The 24,362-nt window shown below is 48.0% G+C and overlaps 1 protein-coding gene across 3 annotated transcripts in view; it reads right to left on the bottom strand.

Annotated features, from left to right (window-relative positions):
• The window catches only part of ADGRB1 (adhesion G protein-coupled receptor B1), an 829,276-nt gene that overhangs the window by 104,887 nt on the left and 700,027 nt on the right, over window positions 1-24,362 (bottom strand). For all 3 annotated transcript variants that reach the window (XM_068238111.1, XM_068238113.1, XM_068238112.1), the window contains exon 22: window positions 8,813-8,882. In XM_068238111.1, the coding sequence (XP_068094212.1) occupies window positions 8,813-8,882 (70 nt within the window). The remainder of the gene's footprint in view (window positions 1-8,812; window positions 8,883-24,362) is intronic.

The following is a 24,362-nucleotide window of genomic DNA, read 5'->3' as shown; positions in this document are numbered from 1 at the left end:
GTAAGAGCGCCTCAAATGCCCACAGAACTTCCTGGCCTGCTTCAGGACATCCGCTAAGCCAGGGTACTTTGCCACAAATCTTTGAACCACTAGATTCATGACATGTGCCATGCAGGGTATGTGTGTCAGCTTCCCCATATGCAAAGCGGCAAGCAGATTGCTGCCGTTGTCGCACACCACGTTGCCTATCTCCAGGTGGTGCGGGGTCAGCCACTCATCCACCTGTTTCTTAAGAGCAGCCAGGAGAGCTGCTCCAGTGTGACTCTCCGCTTTGAGACAAGCCATGTCTAAGATGGCGTGACACCGTCGTACCTGGCATGCAGCATAGGCCCTGCGGAGCTGGGGCTGTGTAGCTGGAGAGGAGAACTGCCACTCAGCCAAGGAGGAGGAGGAGGACAGCGAAGAGCATGTAGCAGGAGGAGAGGAGGTGGCAGGAGGCCTGCCTGCAAGCCGTGGAGGTGTCACAATTTGGTCCGCCGCTTTCTGCTTGCCATCGTTCACCACCAGGTTCACCCAATGGGCTGTGTAGGTAATGTAGCGGCCCTGCCCGTGCTTGGCAGACCAGCCATCCGTGGTCAGGTGTACCCTTGACCCAACGCTCTTCGCAAGAGATGACACCACTTGCCTCTCAACTTCACGGTGCAGTTGGGGTATGGCCTTTCTCGAAAAATAAGTGCGGCCTGGCATCTTCCACTGCGGTGTTCCGATGGCCACAAATTTACGGAAGGCCTCAGAGTCCACCAGCCGGTATGGTAACAGCTGGCGAGCTAACAGTTCCGCCACGCCAGCTGTCAGACGCCGGGCAAGGGGGTGACTGGCCAAAAGTGGCTTATTCCGCTCAAACATTTCCTTCACGGACACCTGACTGCTGCTGTGGGCAGAGGAGCAGGAACCGCTCAAGGGCAGAGGCGGAGTGGAGGAGGGTGCCTGTGAAGGTGGAAGGGAGAAAGCGGCAGAAGCAGATGATGCACCTGAAGGAGGAAGAGGAGAAGGAGGGTGACTTTTCTTTTGTGTGCTGCTGCTGCTTTTGCTCAGGTGGCCATCCCATTGCTGTTTGTGCCTTTTCTCCAGGTGCCTTCGTAAGGCACTTGTCCCTACGTGAGTGTTGGCCTTTCCACGGCTCAATTTTTGTTGGCAGAGCGAACAGATGGCTTTGGTCCGATCTGAGGCACACACATTAAAAAATTTCCACACCGCTGAGCCACCCTGGGATGTGGGCACTATGGGGACCTCAGCAGCTGATGCTGAAGGGCAAGTTGGCTGGCTGTACATAGGTGGGGATACATGGTGCCGGACTCTGCCACCAGCTGTTTCTGACGAAGAGCTGCCCCAGCTTCTTTCAGCAACTTCTCTCCTCCTACTACTCTCTGACTCCCCCTCTGAACTGTCCCCCTCTTCATCTCCTCTATTGGGAACATACAGAGGATCCCTATTACCGTCATCATCGTAGTCATCCTGCCCAGCTTCGCTTGCCTCAGACAAATCCAAACTTGCACCATCAGTAGGTCCTTCATCCTCCTGACACGTTACATCCATAGTGTTGCCGCGTAACTCAGACATATTAGCTGGTGAAAATTCATCTGGCTGTAACAACAATGGCTGTGCATCAGTGATTTCAACACTAAATAATTCTTGCGAAGTGTCAAATGCAGCGGAAGTGGTGCTAGTAGTAGCGCTGGTGGCTGAGCAAGATGAGGTGTTCTGTGTCGCTAAATACTCAACCACGTCCTGACAATCTTGGGAGGTGATGGGACGTGCCTTCTTCCGAGCACTGTACTGTGGGCCAGGTCCACACGAAATTACATTTACACGACCTCGCGCAGACCTGCCGGGTGGCCTTCCTCTGCCTCTGCCACTACCTCTTCCTCTTCCTCTACCTGTTTTGTCCATATTGGGTATGCACGGAGTGGTATATCACACTGCGTGCACTCACGTAGGTAGGTGGGTTCACTTAACTGCACAGGTATGCGCACTGATGCGGTGGGTTCACTGAACAGAACAGGTATACAGTGGCGGGTTCACAGAACAGGTATGCAGTGGCAGGATCACTGAACACAATAGGTATGCAGTGGCGTGTTCACTAAACAGGTATACAGTGGCGGGTCCACTGAACAGAACAGGTATACAGTGGCGGGTCCACTGAACAGAACAGGTATACAGTGGCGGGTCCACTGAACAGAACAGGTATACAGTGGCGGGTCCACTGAACAGAACAGGTATACAGTGGCGGGTCCACTGAACAGAACAGGTATACAGTGGCGGGTCCACTGAACAGAACAGGTATACAGTGGCGGGTCCACTGAACAGAACAGGTATACAGTGGCGGGTTCACAGAACAGGTATACAGTGGCGGGTCCACTGAACAGAACAGGTATACAGTGGCGGGTTCACAGAACAGGTATGCAGTGGCAGGATCACTGAACAGAACAGGTATGCAGCGGCGTGTTCACTAAACAGGTATACAGTGGCGGGTCCACTGAACAGAACAGGTATACAGTGGCGGGTCCACTGAACAGAACAGGTATACAGTGGCGGGTCCACTGAACAGAACAGGTATACAGTGGCGGGTCCACTGAACAGAACAGGTATACAGTGGCGGGTCCACTGAACAGAACAGGTATACAGTGGCGGGTCCACTGAACAGAACAGGTATACAGTGGCGGGTTCACAGAACAGGTATACAGTGGCGGGTCCACTGAACAGAACAGGTATACAGTGGCGGGTTCACAGAACAGGTATGCAGTGGCAGGATCACTGAACACAATAGGTATGCAGTGGCGTGTTCACTAAACAGGTATACAGTGGCGGGTCCACTGAACAGAACAGGTATACAGTGGCGGGTTCACTGAACAGGTATACAGTGGCGGGTCCACTGAACAGAACAGGTATACAGTGGCGGGTTCACAGAACAGGTATGCAGTGGCAGGTTCACTGAACACAACAGGTATGCAGTGGCAGGTTCACTGAACACAACAGGTATGCAGTGGCGGGTTCACTGAACAGGTATACAGTGGCGGGTCCACTGAACAGAACAGGTATACAGTGGCGGGTTCACAGAACAGGTATGCAGTGGCAGGTTCACTGAACACAACAGGTATGCAGTGGCAGGTTCACTGAACACAACAGGTATGCAGTGGCGGGTTCACTGAACAGGTATACAGTGGCGGGTCCACTGAACAGAACAGGTATACAGTGGCGGGTCCACTGAACAGAACAGGTATACAGTGGCGGGTCCACTGAACAGAACAGGTATACAGTGGCGGGTTCACAGAACAGGTATGCAGTGGCAGGATCACTGAACAGGTATGCAGTGGCAGGATCACTGAACAGGTATGGAGTGGCAGGATCACAGTACAGGTATGCAGTGGGCTGAGGGCTCACTGAACAGAACAGGTATGCAGTGGCAGGATCACTGAACAGGTATGGAGTGGCAGGATCACAGTACAGGTATGCAGTGGGCTGAGGGCTCACTGAACAGAACAGGTATGCAGTGGCAGGATCACTGAACAGGTATGCAGTGGCAGGATCACAGTACAGGTATGCAGTGGGCTGAGGGCTCACTGAACAGAACAGGTATGCAGCCAGGAAGAAGTTAAGCCTAACTAATCTTTCCCTATATGAGAGACTGCAGCAGCTCGCCCTACTCTCACTAATGCAGGCACACGAGTGGCCGTAATGGCCGCCGCTGCCTGCCTTATATAAGGGGGGGTGGGGCTCCAGGGGCTAGTGTAGCCTAATTGGCTACACTGGGCCTGCTGACTGTGATGTAGAGGGTCAAAGTTGACCCTCAGTGCATTATGGGGCGAACCGAACTTCTTCCGCAAAAGGTTCGCGTGCGGTAACCGCACGCGAACCACCTACGTTCGCGCGAACCACGTTCGCCGGCAAACCGTTCGGCCCAACTCTACTGCTGACACACACCACAGCACTGAGCTAAGGTACAACTCTACCCCAATGTCACTATACATCACCCCAGAGTCCAGCACACACTGCTGACACACACCACCACAGCACTGAGCTAAGGCACAACTCTACCCCAATGTCACTATACATCACCCCAGAGTCCAGCACACACTGCTGACACACCGCCACAGCACTGAGCTAAGGCCCAACTCTACCCCAATGTCACTATACATCACCCCAGAGTCCAGCACACACTGCTGACACACACCGCCACAACACTGAGCTAAGGCACAACTCTACCCCAATGTCACTATACATCACCCCAGAGTCCAGCACACACTGCTGACACACACCACCACAGCACTGAGCTAAGGCACAACTCCAACCTAATGTCACTATACATCACCCCAGAGTCCAGCACACACTGCTGACACACCACCACAGCACTGAGCTAAGGCACAACTCTACCCCAATGTCACTGTCCATCACCCCAGAGTCCAGCACACACTGCTGACACACCGCCAATGCACTGAGCTTAGGCACAACTCTACAACAATGTCACTATACATCACCCTAGAGTCCAACACACTCTGCTGACACACCACCACAGCACTGAGCTAAGGCACAACTCTACCCAATGTCACTATACATCACCCCAGAGTCCAGCACACACAGCTGACACACCGCCACAGCACTGAGCTAAGGAACAACTCTACCCAATGTCACTACACATCACCCCAGAGTCCAGCACACACTGCTGACACACCGCCACAGCACTGAGCTAAGGCACAACTCTACCCCAATGTCACTATACATCACCCCAGAGTCCAGCACACACTGCTGACACACACCGCCACAGCACTGAGCTAAGGCACAACTCCACCCCAATATCACTATACATCACCCCAGAGACCAGCACACACTGCTGACAAACACCGCCACAACACTGAGCTAAGGCACCACTCTACCCTAATGTCACTGTACATCACCCCAGAGTCCAGCACACTCTGCTGACACACCGCCGCAGCACTGAGCTAAGGCACAACTCTACCCCAATGTCACTATACATCACCCCAGAGTCCAGCACACACTGCTGACACACCGCCACAGCACTGAGCTAAGGCACAACTCTACCCCAATGTCACTATACATCACCCCAGAGTACAGCACACACTGCTGACACACCGCCAATGCACTGAGCTTAGTCACAACTCTACAACAATGTCACTATGCATTACCCCAGAGTCCAGCACACACTGCTGACACACACCACCACAGCACTGAGCTAAGGCACAACTCTACCCCAATGTCACTATACATTACCCCAGAGTCCAACACACACTGCTGACACACCGCCACAGCACTGAGCTAAGGCATAACTCTACCCCAATGTCACTATACATCACCCCAGAGTCCAGCACACACTGCTGACACACACCGCCACAGTACTGAGCTAAGGCACAACTCCACCCCAATGTCACTATACATCACCCCAGAGACCAGCACACACTGCTGACAAACACCGCCACAGCACTGAGCTAAGGAACAACTCCACCCCAATATCACTATACATCACCCCAGAGACCAGCACACACTGCTGACACACACCGCCACAGTACTGAGCTAAGGCACAACTCCACCCCAATGTCACTATACATCACCCCAGAGACCAGCACACACTGCTGACACACACCGCCACAACACTGAGCTAAGGCACAACTCTACCCCAATGTCACTATACATCACCCCAGAGTCCAGCACACACTGCTGACACACCGCCACAGCACTGAGCTAAGGCACAACTCTACCCCAATGTCACTATACATCACCCCAGAGTCCAGCACACACTGCTGACACACCACCACAGCACTGAGCTAAGGCACAACTCTACCCCAATGTCACTATACATCACCCCAGAGTCCAGCACACACTGCTGACACACCGCCACAGCACTGAGCTAAGGCACAACTCTACCCCAATGTCACTATACATCACCCCAGAGTCCAGCACACTCTGCTGACACACACCACAGCACTGAGCTAAGGCACAACTCTACCCCAATGTCACTGTACATCACCCCAGAGTCCAGCACACACTGCTGACCCACCGCCACAGCACTGAGCTAAGGCACAACTCTACCCCAATGTCACTATACATCACCCCAGAGTCCAGCACACACTGCTGACACACCGCCACAGCACTGAGCTAAGGCACAACTCTACCCCAATGTCACTATACATCACCCCAGAGTCCAGCACACACTGCTGACACACACCGCCACAACACTGAGCTAAGGCACAACTCTACCCCAATGTCACTATACATCACCCCAGAGTCCAGCACACACTGCTGACACACACCGCCACAGCACTGAGCTAAGGCACAACTCTACCCCAATGTCACTATACATCACCCCAGAGTCCAGCACACACTGCTGACACACACCGCCACAGCACTGAGCTAAGGCACAACTCTACCCCAATGTCACTATACATCACCCCAGAGTCCAGCACACACTGCTGACACACCACCACAGCACTGAGCTAAGGCACAACTCTACCCCAATGTCACTATACATCACCCCAGAGTCCAGCACACACTGCTGACACACACCGCCACAGCACTGAGCTAAGGCACAACTCTACCCCAATGTCACTATACATTACCCCAGAGTCCAGCAAACACTGCTGACACACACCACCACAGCACTGAGCTAAGGCACAACTCTACCCCAATGTCACTATACATCACCCCAGAGTCCAGCACACACTGCTGACACACACCGCCACAGCACTGAGCTAAGGCACAACTCTACCCCAATGTCACTATACATTACCCCAGAGTCCAGCACACACTGCTGACACACCGCCACAGCACTGAGCTAAGGCCCAACTCTACCCCAATGTCACTATACATCACCCCAGAGTCCAGCACACACTGCTGACACACACCGCCACAGCACTGAGCTAAGGCACAACTCTACCCCAATGTCACTGTACATCACCCCAGAGTCCAGCACACACTGCTGACCCACCGCCACAGCACTGAGCTAAGGCACAACTCTACCCCAATGTCACTATACATCACCCCAGAGTCCAGCACACACTGCTGACACACCGCCACAGCACTGAGCTAAGGCACAACTCTACCCCAATGTCACTATACATCACCCCAGAGTCCAGCACACACTGCTGACACACACCGCCACAACACTGAGCTAAGGCACAACTCTACCCCAATGTCACTATACATCACCCCAGAGTCCAGCACACACTGCTGACACACACCGCCACAGCACTGAGCTAAGGCACAACTCTACCCCAATGTCACTATACATCACCCCAGAGTCCAGCACACACTGCTGACACACACCGCCACAGCACTGAGCTAAGGCACAACTCTACCCCAATGTCACTATACATCACCCCAGAGTCCAGCACACACTGCTGACACACCACCACAGCACTGAGCTAAGGCACAACTCTACCCCAATGTCACTGTACATCACCCCAGAGTCCAGCACACACTGCTGACACACACCGCCACAACACTGAGCTAAGGCACAACTCTACCCCAATGTCACTGTACATCACCCCAGAGTCCAGCACACACTGCTGACACACACCACCACAGCACTGAGCTAAGGCACAACTCCACCCCAATGTCACTATACATCACCCAGAGTCCAGCACACACTGCTGACACCGCCACAACACTGAGCTAAGGCACCACTCTACCCCAATGTCACTATACATCACCCAGAGTCCAGCACACACTGCTGACACCGCCACAACACTGAGCTAAGGCCCAACTCTACCCCAATGTCACTATACATCACCCAAGAGTCCAGCACACACTGCTGACACACACCGCCACAGCACTGAGCTAAGGCACAACTCCAACCTAATGTCACTATACATCACCCCAGAGTCCAGCACACACAGCTGACACACAGCACTGAGCTAAGGCCCAACTCTACCCCAATGTCACTATACATCACCCAAGAGTCCAGCACACACTGCTGACACACACCACCACAACACTGAGCTAAGGCCCAACTCTACCCCAATGTCACTATACATCACCCAAGAGTCCAGCACACACTGCTGACACACACCACCACAACACTGAGCTAAGGCACAACTCTACCCCAATGTCACTATACATCACCCCAGAGTCCAGCAAACACTGCTAACACACCACAGACGCATGTTCCCCGCCTCTTGACATGCCTCTGTGTCCTCACACTGCTGCTCACTCCCCCCCCCCCCCCAGGCCGTGTTTAAGCCCCCTGAAATTGACAACAATAATTGTTGATAATCTCAAGGGGAGAGGAGGAGAGGCATTCGTTGCTCAAACCGGGGTGCCCATTTGGGGTGTTCCTGCAGGCTTTCCACAGCTGTCATTGAGCAGCTGTCTCCCCCTGGCCATGCCCATTGCCTCTCTCTCGACCCCCCTGCCCGCTGAGAAAAAATCTCTCTCTTTCCTGCCAGCGTCGTGATCCCGGAGGCCCCGAAAGTAAAAGTACGGAGATGAGGTTCACAGGAGCAGCAGAGAGCGGCGAGGATGGCGGCTACCTGATCCACCCAGCCCCCCGGATCAGGTAGCCTAGGTTTTGTTTTTTCAAATTTTATGTCCCCAACTTTGGCTCCCTTTAAAAACTTCACCCATTCCACTACTCGTAGTCTGTACATATTTTTCATGTCTGTACTGTATATATATATATATATATATATATATAATGTGTGTGTGTGTGTCAATATACAATAAGTAATGCAATTATTTCAGAGACTCATTTAAAAACATGTTAAGCACACATGAAGCATAAGCACGCTAGCACATGTTACACGCACGGACACTACACGTGTGTAACACACAGACACAGAGGTACATTATGTATGTTACTTACTAATTTGCTGAGCCGTACCCCTTGGCCTTCGTGAAACCCACGGATATCGCCACGACCAGGGCTGGGAGACCTGCAAGAAACAAACACACCTACTCAGCGAGGTCTGCAGAGGACTTACCTGCATTATATACCTGAGGAGAGCAAATCAAAGCTTTACTGTCTGATGATTTGCTAGCCCCAACTTCCATTTCCCAGGGAAGCTCACACTGATGTACGGTATACACGGGTCATTGCCGGAGGACTTCCTGAGAACCTGCAATACTGGAGTCATATATTTAGGGTTTTATACTATTTGATGCTTCTGTAGCATACTTTGAATTCTGAACAATTCTTATGGTGGCCATAAATGATATACTTTTTTGTTTTAGGTCAAAGAAACCCAATTTATTTTTCCACTTGATCAAATAATTTAGACCCTTGAACCAATATACCAAACACGTAGTGGCGTAACTACAATTCATGACCCCCTCCAATGATCACACCCCTTCCCTTGCTTCCCCTTCACAGCCTTGAGGCCCATCTCACAAGGGCAGGCCCGGTCCGCCCATGATGCCAAGTTAGGTGACTTTCTCAGGCGGCAGAAGTTTGGGGGCAGGACCAGGCAGAAACAGGAAGTGAAGAGAGTACCTGGCTACCAATACTGGGGGCAAAAGTACCTGGCTAACCTATACTGGGGGCAACTGTACCTGGCCAACCTATACTGGGGACAACTGTACCTGGCTAACCAATACTGGGGGCAATTGTACCTGGGTAACCTATACTGGGGGCAACTGTACCTGGCTACCCTATACTGGGGGCACCTATACCTGGCTAACCTATACTGGGGGCAACTTTACCTGGCTAACCTATACTGGGGGCAACTGTACCTAGCTACCAATACAGGGGGCACCTAAACTTGGCTACCTACCTACGATGAGGGTGTTTTGGGGGGCTCTCCACAGCTATAACGCGTGGTGCAAATTGTCGGGTGCTCTGCGATCATTCCAATTCTTGTTTTTTTTTTCCAATACATCCAGACAGAAACATTTTGAAATCAACATTGTTTTTTTTAAAAACAATACATTTTTTTTCCCCCTATACAGTCAATCGTTTTTACTGGGAAAAAAATGGGAAGAATTGATCAGTTTGTTGAGCCATGTATGTCCGTACCCCTTAGCTTTCGTAAAACCAGCAGATGTCACCAGGACCAGGGCTGGTAGACCTGCAAGACACAGGCACACCCACTCATTGAGGACTGCAGAGGAGTTATCTGCGTTATATACCAGAGGGAAAAGCTGAGCGTAGCAAATCAAAGCTTTAGGAGCTGGTGATTTGCTAGTCCCAACTTCTATTTCTCAGGGGAAGCTGATGAGCATGTTAGGAAATTTATTTTTACCTTACCACTAAAGGTGCCCATTAACAATACAATCCCACGGACAATCAATTGCCAGAATGTATCGTTATGATTGGTCAGAATTTAACAACAAAGCACTGGCGACAAAGAACTGCTAACCAATTTGATTGATGGGATCTCTAAGTTAAGTCCGTGTTAATGACACCAGAATGCAGCAGGGGACTGATGTTTCATCAGCCAGGTACGAAAGCTTAAGAGTGTGAAATCGATACGGATCAATCATGCAGTCATTGAGGAAAAAGAGGCGCCACAACCTTAAAAACCCTTTGGGTATATACAGTGGAAGCCAAGTGGGGTGATAAAGCCTGACAGCTTGTCTTGCTTTGTCAGAGGCAAATGCTGCCTGACAGCTGTTTCACAAGTAAGTCTTGCTACGTCAGAGGCAAATGGTGCCTGACAGCTGTTTCGCAAGTAAGTCTTGCTTCATTAGAGGCAAATGCTGCCTGACAGCTGTTTCACAAGTAAGTCTTGCTTCGTCAGAGGCAAATGGTGCCTGACAGCTGTTTCGCAAGTAAGTCTTGCTTCATTAGAGGCAAATGCTGCCTGACAGCTGTTTCACAAGTAAGTCTTGCTTCGTCAGAGGCAAATGTTGCCTGACAGCTGTTTCGCAAGTAAGTCTTGCTTCGTCAGAGGCAAATGGTGCCTGACAGCTGTTTCGCAAGTAAGTCTTGCTTCATTAGAGGCAAATGCTGCCTGACAGCTGTTTCACAAGTAAGTCTTGCTTCGTCAGAGGCTAATGGTGCCTGACAGCTGTTTCGCAAATAAGTCTTGCTTCGTCAGAGGCAAATGCTGCCTGACAGCTGTTTCACAAGTAAGTCTTGCTACGTCAGAGGCAAATGGTGCCTGACAGCTGTTTCGCAAGTAAGTCTTGCTTCATTAGAGGCAAATGCTGCCTGACAGCTGTTTCACAAGTAAGTCTTGCTTCGTCAGAGGCAAATGGTGCCTGACAGCTGTTTCGCAAGTAAGTCTTGCTTCATTAGAGGCAAATGCTGCCTGACAGCTGTTTCACAAGTAAGTCTTGCTTCGTCAGAGGCAAATGGTGCCTGACAGCTGTTTCGCAAGTAAGTCTTGCTTCGTCAGAGGCAAATGGTGCCTGACAGCTGTTTCGCAAGTAAGTCTTGCTTCATTAGAGGCAAATGCTGCCTGACAGCTGTTTCACAAGTAAGTCTTGCTTCATCAGAGGCTAATGGTGCCTGACAGCTGTTTCGCAAGTAAGTCTTGCTTCATCAGAGGCAAATGGTGCCTGACAGCTGTTTCACAAGTAAGTCTTGCTTCATTAGAGGCAAATGGTGCCTGACAGCTGTTTCACAAGTAAGTCTTGCTTCGTCAGAGGCAAATGGTGCCTGACAGCTGTTTCGCAAGTAAGTCTTGCTTCATTAGAGGCAAATGCTGCCTGACAGCTGTTTCACAAGTAAGTCTTGCTTCGTCAGAGGCTAATGGTGCCTGACAGCTGTTTCGCAAATAAGTCTTGCTTCGTCAGAGGCAAATGCTGCCTGACAGCTGTTTCACAAGTAAGTCTTGCTACGTCAGAGGCAAATGGTGCCTGACAGCTGTTTCGCAAGTAAGTCTTGCTTCATTAGAGGCAAATGCTGCCTGACAGCTGTTTCACAAGTAAGTCTTGCTTCGTCAGAGGCAAATGGTGCCTGACAGCTGTTTCGCAAGTAAGTCTTGCTTCGTCAGAGGCAAATGGTGCCTGACAGCTGTTTCGCAAGTAAGTCTTGCTTCATTAGAGGCAAATGCTGCCTGACAGCTGTTTCACAAGTAAGTCTTGCTTCATCAGAGGCTAATGGTGCCTGACAGCTGTTTCGCAAGTAAGTCTTGCTTCATCAGAGGCAAATGGTGCCTGACAGCTGTTTCACAAGTAAGTCTTGCTTCATTAGAGGCAAATGGTGCCTGACAGCTGTTTCACAAGTAAGTCTTGCTTCGTCAGAGGCAAATGGTGCCTGACAGCTGTTTCGCAAGTAAGTCTTGCTTCATTAGAGGCAAATGGTGTCAGACAGCTGTTTCGCAAGTAAGTCTTGCTTTGTCAGAGGCATATGGTGCCTGACAGCTTTTTCATAAGTAAGTCTTGCTTTGTCAGAGGCAAATGGTGTCAGACAGCTGTTTCACAAGTAAGTCTTGCTTTGTCAGAGGCAAATGGTGCCTGACAGCTGTTTCGCAAGTAAGTCTTGCTTCGTCAGAGGCAAATGGTGCCTGACAGCTGTTTCGCAAGTAAGTCTTGCTTCAGTAGAGGCAAATGGTGCCTGACAGCCGTTTCACAAGTAAGTCTTGCTTCGTCAGAGGCAAATGGTGCCTGACAGCTGTTTCGCAAATAAGTCTTGCTTCGTCAGAGGCAAATGGTGCTTGACAGCTGTTTAGCTAGTAAGTCTTGCTTCATCAGAGGCAAATGGTGCCTGACAGCTGTTTAGCAAGTAAGTCTTGCTTCGTCAGAGGCAAATGGTGCCTGACAGCTGTTTAGCTAGTAAGTCTTGCTTCGTCAGAGGCAAATGGTGCTTGACAGCTGTTTAGCTAGTAAGTCTTGCTTCATCAGAGGCAAATGGTGCCTGACAGCTGTTTAGCAAGTAAGTCTTGCTTCGTTAGAGGTAAATGGTTACTTACTTGTGAAACAGCTGCCAGGCTTCATTCCCAGCCCTCTTCCCCCCATCAGACTTGAGTTTTACTGTATATATCCATGCCAGAATAAAGGGTTTTGAAGGATGTGATGCCTCTCTTTTTTCTTGATGACTGCATGATTAATGGGATCTGTCAGAAAAATGGATCTGTTCCATCAATCTGATCGAACTGGTTAGAAGTTGGCATGACCAATCATTTTGGTTCGATCATAACAATCGAGTCAGACGATTTAGTGTCCATGGGAAACCCAACGTATGGATGAGATGGAACCCTAACATATGAAGCTCCCTCATATGTTCAGCTGTATCAGTGGAGTCACACGGGGGTAACATTCAGACTGAGACATGTAGTGACAGCTGGAGAGACAAGGATGCCACAAGCCAATTGAGCGCAGGAAAGGTCACAGGTCTGCCGGCACTTTCTCACCACAAAGCAAAGACTTCAGTACCGGCAGGTCTGGCCTCTGACCCATCAATAACGCACAATTATACGACTGAACTGCCACTCATTCAGCTGCAAACACCTTTTTACTGCAGCCTCCTAGTACAAAACAAGCAAGAATATTCCTACTGAACAGTCAGTCCTAAAGCATGCATAAAGAGGACCTGTCATAAAGGTCATCCGTACTGAAAATTGCTGAACTGTCGCCAGCGTGAGAAGGTGTAAGACTACTGAATCACACAGAGCACTAAACCAAAGGTGCTGATTACTCTGCAAGAATATAGAGACAAAATGATGCAAATGATCATAATGACAAAATCCGCATAAGCTTTCCGCATTTGCAATTTTTGTATTATTTTTGTATGAACTTTTGTGGTCTTTTTCCTCAATTTTTTAATATGTGAGATTTGGCATAGTGCTTTTTCTATAAATAGACCTATGCAGTTAATTTACATGAGACTCCATCTAATTCACTTCAAAATCACATGCCAATTTTTGTGCAAAATGCACATTTGCTGCATTCCCACTGTCTTTCCATTGACTTTTGCACTTAAACACAGATCGTACATCACGCATGAGAAAAAAACAAACCTGCCATCCAAATTTAAACTGCAGAAAATTTGTGAGCGCAAATTCGCATATGAACACAAAAAGGAATGCTACGCACACATTACATGTGTGGGGATCTTGTTTTTGGAAAATTGCCAATTGCACACAGTTTTTAACAAGTGTAACCACCTCTATTTCTGTCTTTCTGGAGTTTATTCCCTTCCTTGTGTCATCCAGATCCTTCCAAAAAAAGAGTTAGAATTAGACCTTAAAGAGACTCTGTAACAAAATGTTCAGCCTTAGTTCTTCTATCCTATAAGTTCCTTTGCCTGTTCTAATGTGCTGTGGCTTACTGCAGCCTTTCCTAACTGCACAGTGGCTGTATTATCTCTGTTATATGATCGAATCTGTTTCCTTCTGTCGGCACAGTCGGGCAAAGGCTGGAATGTGTGGAATGTGCAGGGCTGCTTGTGATTGGTAGAAGCTATACACACCCCCTCCAGGCCCCCTGCAGGCTCTGTATGACTCACACACTGCTTATGTGAGCCTATCACAAGCTGGTTAGTTTGTTTGTAAACACTGCCTAAAACTGTTAATTACAAGCCAGGATTGCAGCAGGGAGTGGCAGAAACAGCACAGAGGGGCACAGGAGAACATAATGAATAGAATGGTATGCTTTTTGCTGTAAAAATTTTAGAGTACAGATTCTCTTTAAAGGACACCCGAGGTGACATGTGACATGATGAGATAGACATGTGTATGTACAGTGCCTAGCACACAAATAACTGGGCTGTGTTCCTTTTTTTTCTTTCTCTGCCTGAAAGAGTTAAACATCAGGTATGCAAGTGACAGTTTCTGTCTGGGCCTAGATTGGGTTGGACTGGGTCAGACTATAGCATAACCCTCACTGATAAGTAATTACAGCTATAAAACACTTTCCTGTCAGTAAATGGCTTCTGAAAGCAGGAAAGAGATACAAAGTCTCAATAATTCATAGATTTGAGCTCTGCCATATGTCAATGAAGGTGTCATTGAGCAGAGACAATGAAACAGTAAAAACTTAAAAACTAGATTTGAATATAAAATAAAACTATGGGATATCTAAAAAGGTCATTTTTAGGAGAAGGAGGATAGATACAATTGTTTTTCTCATCAGTTTATTTTCACCTCAGATGTCCTTTAAAGATATATATCTGGTTTGGCCACTGACCACAATTTTATCATCTCAGACACAGTTTCCATTTACCTACTGTCCTGTTCCCTAAAACTTTAGACTGTAAGGCCCACTGGCTACCAGGACTCTCTTCCTCTTTTGTCTCACAATGTAATGTAATGCATGTGCATACCTCCCACCCCTGTGTAATGCTGTGTAATGCTGTGTACATGCCTCCCACCCCTGTGTAATGCTGTGTAATGCATGTACATACCTCCCACCCCTGTGTAATGCTGTGTAATGTATGTACATACCTCCCACCCCTGTGTAATGCTGTGTAATGCATGTACATGCCTCCCACCCCTGTGTAATGCTGTGTAATGCATGTACACACCTCCCACCCCTGTGTAATGCAGTGTAATGCGGTGTAATGCATGTACATACCTCCCACCCTTGTGTAATGCAGTGTAATGCTGTGTAATGCATGTACATACCTCCCACCCTTGTGTAATACTGTGTAATGCATGTACACACCTCCCACCCCTGTGTAATGCAGTGTAATGCATGTACATACCTCCCACCCTTGTGTAATGCTGTGTAATGCATGTACACACCTCCCACCCCTGTGTAATGCTGTGTAATGCATGTACATACCTCCCACCCCTGTGTAATGCTGTGTAATGCATGTACACACCTCCCACCCCTGTGTAATGCAGTGTAATGCGGTGTAATGCATGTACATACCTCCCACCCTTGTGTAATGCTGTGTAATGCATGTACACACCTCCCACCCCTGTGTAATGCTGTATAATACATGTACACACCTCCCACCCCTGTGTAATGCTGTATAATGCATGTACATACCTCCCACCCCTGTATAATGCTGTGTAATGCATGTACATACCTCCCACCCCTGTGTAATGCAGTGTAATGCTGTGTAATGCATGTACATACCTCCCACCCCTGTGTAATGCTCTGTAATGCCGTGTAATGCATGTACATACCTCCCACCCCTGTGTAATGCTGTGTAATGCCGTGTAATGCATGTACACACCTCCTACCCCTGTGTAATGCCGTGTAATGCATGCACATACCTCCCACCCCTGTGTAATGCTGTGTAATGCTGTGTAATGCATGTACATACCTCCCACCCCTGTGTAATGCATGTACATACCTCCCACCCCTGTGTAATGCTGTGTAATGCCGTGTAATACATGTACATACCTCCCACCCCTGTGTAATGCTGTGTAATGCTGTGTAATGCATGTACATACCTCCCACCCCTGTGTAATGCATGTACATACCTCCCACCCCTGTGTAATGCTGTGTAATGCCGTGTAATGCATGTACATACCTCCCACCCCTGTGTAATGCTGTGCAATGCATGTACATACCTCCCACCCCTGTGTAATGCTGTGTAATGCATGTACATACATCCCACCCCTGTGTAATGCTGTGTAATGCATGTACATACATCCCACCCCTGTGTAATGCTGTGTAATGCCGTGTAATGCATGTACATACCTCCCACCCCTGTGTAATGCTGTGTAATGCCGTGTAATGCATGTACATACCTCCCACCCCTGTGTAATGCTGTGCAATGCATGTGCATACCTCCCACCCCTGTGTAATGCTGTGCAATGCATGTACATACCTCCCACCCCTGTGTAATGCTGTGTAATGCATGTACATACATCCCACCCCTGTGTAATGCTGTGTAATGCATGTACATACATCCCACCCCTGTGTAATGCTGTGTAATGCCGTGTAATGCATGTACATACCTCCCACCCCTGTGTAATGCAGTGTAATGCCGTGTAATGCATGTACATACCTCCCACCCCTGTGTAATGCTGTGTAATGCCGTGTAATGCATGTACATACCTCCCACCCCTGTGTAATGCAGTGTAATGCAGTGTAATGCATGTACATACCTCCCACCCCTGTGTAATGCAGTGTAATGCTGTGTAATGCATGTACATACCTCCCACCCTTGTGTAATGCTGTGTAATGCATGTACACACCTCCCACCCCTGTGTAATGCTGTATAATGCAGTGTAATGCATGTACATACCTCCCACCCTTGTGTAATGCTGTGTAATGCATGTACACACCTCCCACCCCTGTGTAATGCTGTATAATGCATGTACACACCTCCCACCCCTGTGTAATGCTGTGTAATGCTGTGTAATGAATGTACATACCTCCCACCCCTCTGTAATGCTGTGTAATGCTGTGTAATGCATGTACATACCTCCCACCCCTGTGTAATGCTGGGTAATGTGTGTACATACCTCCCACCCCTGTGTAATGCTGTGTAATGCATGTACATACCTCCCACCCCTGTGTAATGCTGTGTAATGCTGTGTAATGCATGTACATACCTCCTACCCCTGTGTAATGCTGTGCAATGCATGTACATACCTCCCACCCCTGTGTAATGCATGTACATACCTCCCATCCCTGTGTAATGCTGTGTAATGCCGTGTAATGCATGTACAAACCTCCCACCCCTGTGTAATGCTGTGTAATGCCGTGTAACGCATGCACATACCTCCCACCCCTGTGTAATGCTGTGTAATTCATGTACATACCTCCCACCCCTGTGTAATGCATGTACATACCTCCCACCCCTGTGTAATGCTGTGTAATGCCGTGTAATGCATGTACATACCTCCCACCCCTGTGTAATGCTGTGTAATGCCGTGTAATGCATGTACATACCTCCCACCCCTGTGTAATGCTGTGTAATGCCGTGTAATGCATGTACATACCTCCCACCCCTGTGTAATGCTGTGTAATGCCGTGTAATGCATGTACATACCTCCCACCCCTGTGTAATGCTGTGTAATGCCGTGTAATGCATGTACATACCTCCCACCCCTGTGTAATGCTGTATAATGCCGTGTAACGCATGCACATACCTCCCACCCCTGTGTAATGCTGTGTAATGCATGTACATACCTCCCACCCCTGTGTAATGCATGTACATACCTCCCACCCCTGTGTAATGCTGTGTAATGCCGTGTAATGCATGTACAAACCTCCCACCCCTGTGTAATGCAGTGTAATGCATGTACATACCTCCCACCCTTGTGTAATGCTGTGTAATGCATGTACATACCTCCCACCCCTGTGTAATGCATGTACATACCTCCCACCCCTGTGTAATGCTGTGTAATGCCGTGTAATGCATGTACAAACCTCCCACCCCTGTGTAATGCTGTGTAATGCTGTGCAATGCATGTACATACCTCCCACCCCTGTGTAATGCAGTGTAATGCATTGTAATGCATGTACATACCTCCCACCCTTGTGTAATGCTGTGTAATGCATGTACACACCTCCCACCCCTGTATAATGCTGTATAATGCATGTACATACCTCCCACCCCTGTGTAATGCTGTGTAATGCTGTGTAATGAATGTACATACCTCCCACCCCTGTGTAATGCTGTGTAATGCATGTACATACCTCCCACCCCTGTGTAATGCTGGGTAATGTGTGTACATACCTCCCACCCCTGTGTAATGCTGTGTAATGCATGTACACACCTCCCACCCCTGTGTAATGCTGTGCAATGCATGTGCATACCTCCCACCCCTGTGTAATGCATGTACATACCTCCCATCCCTGTGTAATGCTGTGTAATGCCGTGTAATGCATGTACAAACCTCCCACCCCTGTGTAATGCCGTGTAATGCATGTACATACCTCCCACCCCTGTGTAATGCTGTGTAATGCCGTGTAACGCATGCACATACCTCCCACCCCTGTGTAATGCTGTGTAATGCATGTACACACCTCCCACCCCTGTATAATGCCGTGTAATGCATGCACATACCTCCGACCCCTGTGTAATGCTGTGTAATGCATGTACAAACCTCCCACCCCTGTGTAATGCTGTGTAATGCATGTACATACCTCCCACCCCTGTGTAATGCTGTGCAATGCATGTACATACCTCCCACCCCTGTGTAATGCTGTGTAATGCATGTACACACCTCCCACCCCTGTGTAATGCTGTGTAATGCTGTGTAATGCATGTACATACCTCCCACCCCTGTGTAATGCTGTGTAATGCCGTGTAATGCATGTACATACCTCCCACCCCTGTGTAATGCTGTGTAATGCAGGTACACACCTCCCACCCCTGTGTAATGCTGTGTAATGCATGTACACACCTCCCACCCCTGTGTAATGCTGTGTAATGCATGTACATACCTCCCACCCCTGTGTAATGCTGTGTAATGCATGTACACACCTCCCACCCCTGTGTAATGCTGTATAATGCATGTACATACCTCCCACCCCTGTGTAATGCTGTGTAATGCATGTACACACCTCCCACCCCTGTGTAATGCTGTGTAATGCATGTACATACCTCCCACCCCTGTGTAATGCTGTGTAATGCATGTACACACCTCCCACCCCTGTGTAATGCTGTGTAATGCTGTGTAATGCATGTACATACCCCCCACCCCTGTGTAATGCTGTGTAATGCATGTACACACCTCCCACCCCTGTGTAATGCTGTGTAATGCATGTACATACCTCCCACCCCTGTGTAATGCTGTGTAATGCAGGTACATACCTCCCACCCCTGTGTAAAAGTCTGTAGTTGATTGTCCACTGCATCAGCTGTAATCCACCTATGTCTTGTATTAACTGTTGTATTGATTATTTTGTATTGCTATACCCTGTATGCTGTTGTACAGCGCCACAGAAGATGGTGACTAGAGATGACCGAACATCAAATTTTGGGTTTGCGAACTTCGAACTTCTGTAAAAGTTTGCGAACAGGCAAACTGCCATAGACTTCAATGGGCAGGTGCATTTTAAAACCTACAGGGACTGTTTCTGGCCACAATTGTTTCAAGGGGCCTAACACCTGGACTGTGGCATCCCGGAGGGGAATCCAGGGCAAAAGTCCCACCAAAAATGACATAGTTGAGGTAGAGTCGTGTTTTAATCTCTAAAAAGCAGAAATCACATTACATTCCTAAATTGGTGGAATAAACTGCTTTAAAACATCCAGCGTGTCTATACATCGATCAAGTAGTGTAAGGGTTAGGCCCGCTTCATATTGACAGGCCAAACTCTAAAAAACAATGTACTGGAGGGATACTGTGCTGGCAGGTTACTGTGGCAACAATAGCAGTAGTGTGCACAGCTCTGGATGTCAGTGCCCTCCCCCCTCCCCCCAAAGAAAACAGGAAACCGATGCACCAGCCCTCAAAAGGGCAATTTGTGGTGCTTTCACAGCAAGAAAGTCAGTGAGTTCCAAGAACACAGGCCTAGCTAACGCTGTCCCTATCTCCAGCAGCTCTCTCCTTGCTCTCACTCACACAGCAGCCTCAGAATGAGCCTAAGATAGCTGCCATGCTAGCGTTTTTATGGGGGGTGGGGTCCGGAAGGGAGGGTAAGCTGATTGGCTTCCATGTGCCTGCATACTGTGAGGTAAGGGCTCAAAGTTTGGCTCCATGATGATGTATAGGGGCGGGTCTAACACGCCATGTGTTTGCCTGCCGAAGCGAATGTGACCACGCGTTGTCCGCCGGCGACCAGTTTGGGCCATCTCTAATACCGACACTATATAAATCAATCATAATAATTGGTTAATTTCCAAGTTGCATACATTTGCATACAATTTCTACAAAATTTGCATCCACTTGCAATTATCTTATGAAACACCTTTACTTGTAAGGCCTCAGTAATGGGCAGTTTTAGGTAAAATGGGAGTCCTGGGCAAAGATGAACTTGGGGCACCTTCTATTTGCATACTACAATCACAGTAAACTTGTGACCTCTACAGTGCCTGACTTGTGAGGGCCCTAAGGGGCTTGAGGTCCTAGACCATCGCCCGGTTTGCCCCTATGGAGGCCCTGGCCTCAGTCACGGCCACAACACTCCAGCTGTAACCGAAACATCGCTTGAAATGAACTGTCCCTATTATTATCTGCTCTGCATTTATAATCATCAGCCTCTCTATTAATAAGTAGTTTGGTTATGCAGATGCGATTGTATCACCCCCTCGGGGGAGACGGGACTGAGGATACAAAGATCTACGGCCTCGCTAGCAGAATCGCGGCGTGACATTAAACAATGCGCGGCAGGTAGAGCGGCCAGGGCCATACATCACATCCCCCTGCTAATTACACACACAATATGTTAATTCATTCATTATAATCCGGCGCAGGTACAGCAGCACTCGCTATATTCCATCACTATCATCTGCAGAAAAGACTGATGACACCCTACCTACACAAAGCTCTGGGGGTAAATAATGAAATGAAATCTACATTCACGGATTTCACGTTAAATAAAAATCTGTATGGAAAAATGATTATTACCCACTTCAGCCTGCGGGTTGTTTTCACCTTAAAAGAACACTATCGATTAACGTGTGCTGGGAAATAGTGATGTATACATTTCACTGGCTTATCTATTTTCTTTACTGTATCAAATTCCTTTCACTCTGAGTTGACAGCAAGTCTGCTGAAATCTGACGGCAGAGTGAGCTATAAGGGGAGGGGGAATTCCCTCACAGTGCATCTGTTAACCCTGTGTGTGTAAGAAAGCTCTCAGCAGCTGCTGTGTATCTGAGATCTGTCTGCAGAAAGCAGAGGAAATGTAACTTATGTGCAAAATAAACATTTGTATGTGAATCCTGACACGCTTTTCATATAACTCTGCTTCAATATTACACTGTTCTTAGCATGTCAGACTTCAGAGATTCACCTACGCAAATAAGACATTCCAAACGTAGCTAAAATCTACACATAGTGGATTACAGCTTTTGCCTCTGATATTTAATATGCAAAGTAGGAAAATGTTTACACAGCTACTTAGACATTACTTGTACATTGTCATTTTACATCATTTGGTTTAATAGTGTTCCTTTAAGCATGGAAGCAATTTTCCCCTATCCAATTCATTCGCCAATAACTTTATCACTACTTATTAAACCTAAATGATCTACAGTATATCTTGTTTTTTTTTGCCCCACAGGACTGGCTCCTGATGTCACGTGACACTGGGACAGGTTGCTAATGTCACATGACACTAGGACGGGCTCCTGATGTCACGTGACACCCAAACTGGCTCTTGTCCTGATGTCATGTGACAGTGGGATGGGCTGCTAATGTCACATGACACTGGGATGGGCTCCTGAACTGGCTCTTGTCCTGATGTCATGTGACAGTGGGATGGGCTGCTAATGTCACATGACACTGGGATGGGCTCCTGAACTGGCTCTTGTCCTGATGTCATATGCGTGGCATGCCAATGTACGCTGATTGGCAAGTGAGGGAGATGACAGTATACAGCACTTGTTGCAGGACTTGGTAAGTGGCTACTGCAGGAAGCAGTGGGAGAGGGTTCAGCAGCACACACGGGGTTAATGTCAGAGGGCCTACCTTGGGGAGGGGGAATAAAAGTTTGCAGGTCACAATTTAGGTTGTTGGGAGGCACAAACACATGGGGGGAGGGGACCACACAAAAGGGGGAGATGGTGAACAGGACAGTCAACGACCCACACTGACTTATTACGGTAATTACAGAGGGGTGGAGTTGCAGAGGGACAGAAAGTGCCCGCATTGACTTGGGAAGGGGGGGGGGGGTGTCAGAATGAGGTTAATGCCTGTATGTGGGGGCCTGGAGGAGTTATTGGCTGCAATTGGGAGCCTGGAGGAGTTATTGGCTGCAATACTTTATGTAGAGCATCCGTTAACTCCTCCTGGCTCCCGAGTGCATCCGTAAACTTTGCTGGATAGTCTTATACATGAGTCATTCAAATAATTCAGCTTAAAGAGAACATGAACTGAAAATAAAAAGTCAAAATAACCATACACAGGTCATACTTCCCTTCTGTGTAGTCTACTCCTCAATCTCTTTCTCCTCTCCTGCGTCCCATTGTCCACTGTGATCAATGGAATTCTCCATCCTCCATTTTAAAAATGGCCATTAACCTATAACAGCTTCCTGGTCAGCACACTGTCAAACTGTAACATTGCCCACTTGAGCCATAGGGAAACATGGACACTACCTTGCACATTCAGTTGTAACTGACAGCTGCTGATATATAACTGACAGCAACTGATATATTGTCAGAACTGGAAGGGATCACTGTAAGAAGAAAATGGTGAGCCTCTGAGAGGAACTGACAGTGAGGTAAGTATGTAATATTCATTTGCAGTCTTTATTTTAAATTTTAATCGCTTCAGGTTCCCTTTCAAAGGGTCAAAATTCAGGGTCATACTATACACAAGATCGACTTATATTCAACTAGCTGGTCGCCCGGCGTTGCCCGGGTATGTAATTGGCTAGTGTTGGCTCTGCCCACTTTTCCTAACCCTAACACACAATTACTTAATGACCAAGTATGTGAGCTTTGCAGTCTTTGGCATCGATAATTTGCAATGAAATAAAATTAATCTGATTGGCTGTGGCTCCACATCTTTTCTGAATTTGAACCCCAATCACCCAATGGCCAACTGTACCAGGTACAGGTGATTAACAGTGCAAGAATGGAGCAATTAAATATTCCCCTTAAAAATCAATAGGTGGATTTTGATTGGCTTTTATAGGCTCCACCCACTTTTCTGAATATTAATCCCAGTCACCCAGTGACCAACTGTGCAAAGTTTGAGAACCCTGCCATTAACAGTGTACAAATGGCTGAAGTTTACATTTGTGCAATGAAATTTGTATTTTTCTCCACTCACTTATTTCCTAACATTGTTCAGGTATGTATTTGGCTGGTGTTGGCTCCGCCTACTATTTCTAACCCTAACACACAACTACTCAATAACCAAGTTTGTGCGCTTTGCGGTCTTTGGCATCAATAATTTGCATTGAGATTAAACAAATCTGATTGGCTGTTTGTGGCTCCACCCCTTTGTCTGAATTTTAACCCCAATCACCCAATGACCAACTGTACCAGGTTTAAGGCTTGTGCCATTAACAGTGCAAGAATGGTAGCAATTACATATTCCCCTTGAAAATCAGCATGTGAGTTTTGATTGGCTTTTGTAGGCTCCACCCACTTCTCTGAATATTAATCCCAGTCACCAAATGACCAATTGTGCAAAGTTTGAGAACCCTACCATTAAAAGTGTAAGAATTGCTGCAGTTTACATTTTCTCAGTGAAATTTGCATTTGTCTCCGCCTACTGATGCATTGCCCGATTATGTATTTTGCAGGTGCTGGCTGCGCCCACTTTTCCAAACCCTAACACACAATTACTCAATAACTCAATGACCAAGTTTGTGAGCTTTGCGGTCTTTGGCATCAATAACCTGCATTAAAATGAAACAAATCATATTGGCTGTTTGTGGCTCCACCCACTTTTATAAATTTAAACCCCAGTCACCCAATAATCAACTGTACCAGGTTTGAG

Source organism: Hyperolius riggenbachi, chromosome 5, assembly GCF_040937935.1.
Source record: "Hyperolius riggenbachi isolate aHypRig1 chromosome 5, aHypRig1.pri, whole genome shotgun sequence".
Classification (NCBI taxonomy): domain Eukaryota; kingdom Metazoa; phylum Chordata; class Amphibia; order Anura; family Hyperoliidae; genus Hyperolius; species Hyperolius riggenbachi.
The sequence above is the reverse complement of the archived record's forward strand: the minus strand, read 5'-3'. Positions and strand labels throughout refer to the sequence as shown.